Here is a 2,839-nt window from a genome sequence, read left to right on the forward strand (position 1 = left end):
AGTGGGAAGTGACTGCCAGTGGTCACAGGGTTTTCAGAGTGATGAAATCCCCCTTTTATCTTTAAACGCAACATGTGTACATTTGCTTGGGTACTAGCCATGAAAGCAAACAGACAGCGACTCCACGCACACCATAAGCAGAGTAATAAGGTTACCCCTACAACCAGAGCACACATAATCCAAAAGGAATGTTGGAGGATATTAAAGGGGTTAAACCCCTGTAGCTTTTGTAGAAAGGATTGTGCCATGTCTCTGGGGGTGACTACATGCAGATGGGAGGAGGCTATATTGTTTATTTGTTCTTGCAATTGAAACAGATCTAGGCTTACATTTGTCTCATGCCAGATACCTTGCAAGTGCCTCTGCACCGTTTCCCAGGAGACATTGTCAGCTTTCAGGGGGGTCACACAAATGGAACCATACCCTCCGTGGCACACAAAGGACAAACGAGTATGTAACAATGAATATTGGGTGCCCAAATATTCGACCGCCTGCTCTAAACCATCTAGGCGAGCCAAAATTTTTCTATCTATACTTCCTTGTGTAGCAAGGGTCTGGGAGACATTATGAGCCAAGTTATTTACATGAGCGGCAGTATGTATGCCCTGGGACAGTGCCACCGTGGAGACAGTAGCTGATGCTATCAAAGACACCAAGGCAGTGATGCCAGCTATTAGGAGGCCTAGGAAACGTCGCCCCCGACTAAGTAGGCCTTCCAGTTCTTGTGCAAATTGGTAGCCATAATCTCTATACCAGGGCCCCCTCACCTCTACAGGCATCATTAGATAAGGGGGCTGCATGGCTAGGAAAACCTTCTTTGTTGGATTTGGGGCGCTGGGTAAAGGCAAACAGTTGGTGAGATAACATTCCTCACAAGTTATTTTGTAAAGGGTTCTATTGGCCTTAACCTCGGGCACCATGGACCCGTCCCCCACCACAAACAGAAACGGTGGGGAAAGACATGCCTGAATTTGAAATGTCAATGGGCCCGTGGGGAAGCCAGGGAAAAGGGGTGAATTAGTTTTAACATCTCTCATGGCCGCAACAATTTTCCATAAGTCCGGGTGTCTCATCCTCCCCAGTGATAGCAGTCCCCCGGGAGCAGAATTATTGTGGTCGTATGGCCCATATTTTGAAAGCGGGGGGGAGTGGCGCAAAGGGAGATCCCCGTCTTTTGACCAATCAATTATATAAGTATCAGGTATGCCATGGGGAGTCACAATCTCTGGGTTGTGATGAACGCAGGTTTTCCAAGAGGGTCCATAGGTTTTCCACGTTAAGTCAGATTTGCAGAGGGGATAGTCAAGGTATGGGGTCTCAAGGGATCTGGAAGCAGGTCCGAAACGGCCAACAGGCAGGGGCCGTTGATGTTGAAGGACAACCTCGTTGATGTCCCAATTTTTCCACCATTACATGAGGTGTCAAAGTGTCTCCTCTGGGTGGCTCAGTTCCAAACCAAGAGCGGATTCTTCGGGAGACTGGTGAAGTGACCACGCATCCATAATGGGGCGCCTCAGGGCCATCGATGGCCTGGAAACAAATGGGGGGGGCAGAAGCCAGGCTGGTCCAGTTAAAAGGCGCCACGGCATGAGTGAGGCCGGAAATCTCAGGCCCATCAAAAATGTCTGTGAAGTTAGTAAACACCGTGGGTGAGGGATCCTTCCAGGTGACCGCCCTCGCGGTAGGAGGATCCGGGACAAAAGCCCAGTAAGGAGAGGCCTGGGCAGAGTCAAGGGTTAAAAGTGATAGCATGGCAAGGAAAAGGGCAACAGCCATGACTGGCTGGCCCGACTCACGCACGGTGGCCTCAGCTCGAGCGGTCAGGGCTTTGATGTCTCCGCATATTATTTTCCTCTGATCCGAGGCGGGGCGTCTCCTCGTCCTCCCGGAGCGGAGCTGGAGCCGCCTCATTCTGCAAACCATCACGGACAATGCGGACGCATCGGAGCGGGAGCCAGCGTGGCGTCTCCTCATCCTGGGGAAAGATACAAGCACATCCTCGGCCCTGGCGTAGGACCGGGTCAGGTCCCCTCCATTCCACGGTGGCGGGGTCACGCCACTTCGCATAGAGGAGGGGAGCCTGCTCAGGCTGCCAAAAACGTTCGGCGGCAGTGCGGCCAACCGAGTCAACATTCAAAAAATTTAAAACAAAGAGTACTAATGAAAGGTGTAAGTGAGGTGAATATTTTATTTTCCCCTGTAGTATTTCCCCCTCTTTTAGTTTTTTGAGGTACATTTTGAGGGTGGAATGGGCTCTTTCGACAATGGCCTGACCTTGAGAATTATAAGGAATACCTGTTGTATGAGTGATGTGAAAATTTGCACAAAATCCTGGATATACTATTAAGCCTTTAAGGGTCCAACTAGACCTACTCAATAGTAAGCCCCATGTGTTTGGGGGAGAGGTCCCCATATTCCTGTACTTATTGGTTGAGGGGGCATGCCAGCTTCTAAATAAACAGAGCTGTTTGGGGCCAGATCTAATGCTGCACTGGCTGGGGTGCCTCGGTGAAGGGATTCAATCCCAGGGAGGTCTGCCGTGTTGGCTCTGACCTCAGAGATGAGGGGGAGAGCATTGCCGCTATTGTTTGGTGGGGCTGCGGGAAGCCCCGTTGGGAGTTTCCCTGCTGCAGGGGGCGGCCAAGGCGGTCAGTTTTTGATCGACACTCATTGGCCCAGTGCCGTCCCCGCATACACCTGGGACACACAGAAGGTGGCTGTAGCTTATTAGGGGGGTTCCCCGAGGGAAAGTTGAAAGATGGGGCTTGTCTTGAGCCCTTAGGGCACTCATTACGAAAGTGTCCAAGTTCCCCGCATAGAAAGCAGGGCATGCGAGCTT

At 51.2% G+C, this 2,839-nt stretch overlaps 1 protein-coding gene across 1 annotated transcript; it reads right to left on the reverse strand.

Moving 5' to 3' along the window:
• Positions 1 to 26: 26 nt before the first annotated feature.
• LOC141372253 (endogenous retrovirus group K member 13-1 Env polyprotein-like) lies at positions 27 to 1,397 on the reverse strand (the record flags this gene model as incomplete). The annotated part of the gene is made up of 1 exon (XM_073890766.1): positions 27 to 1,397. A coding segment is annotated over one exon (1,371 nt), but the record flags the coding sequence as incomplete, so codon positions are not given.
• Between the last annotated feature and the right edge of the window lie 1,442 nt (positions 1,398 to 2,839).

This window comes from Callorhinus ursinus, unplaced genomic scaffold, assembly GCF_003265705.2.
Source record: "Callorhinus ursinus isolate GAN/ISIS: 27379988/994484 unplaced genomic scaffold, GSC_fseal_2.0 scaffold3855, whole genome shotgun sequence".
NCBI lineage: Eukaryota > Metazoa > Chordata > Mammalia > Carnivora > Otariidae > Callorhinus > Callorhinus ursinus.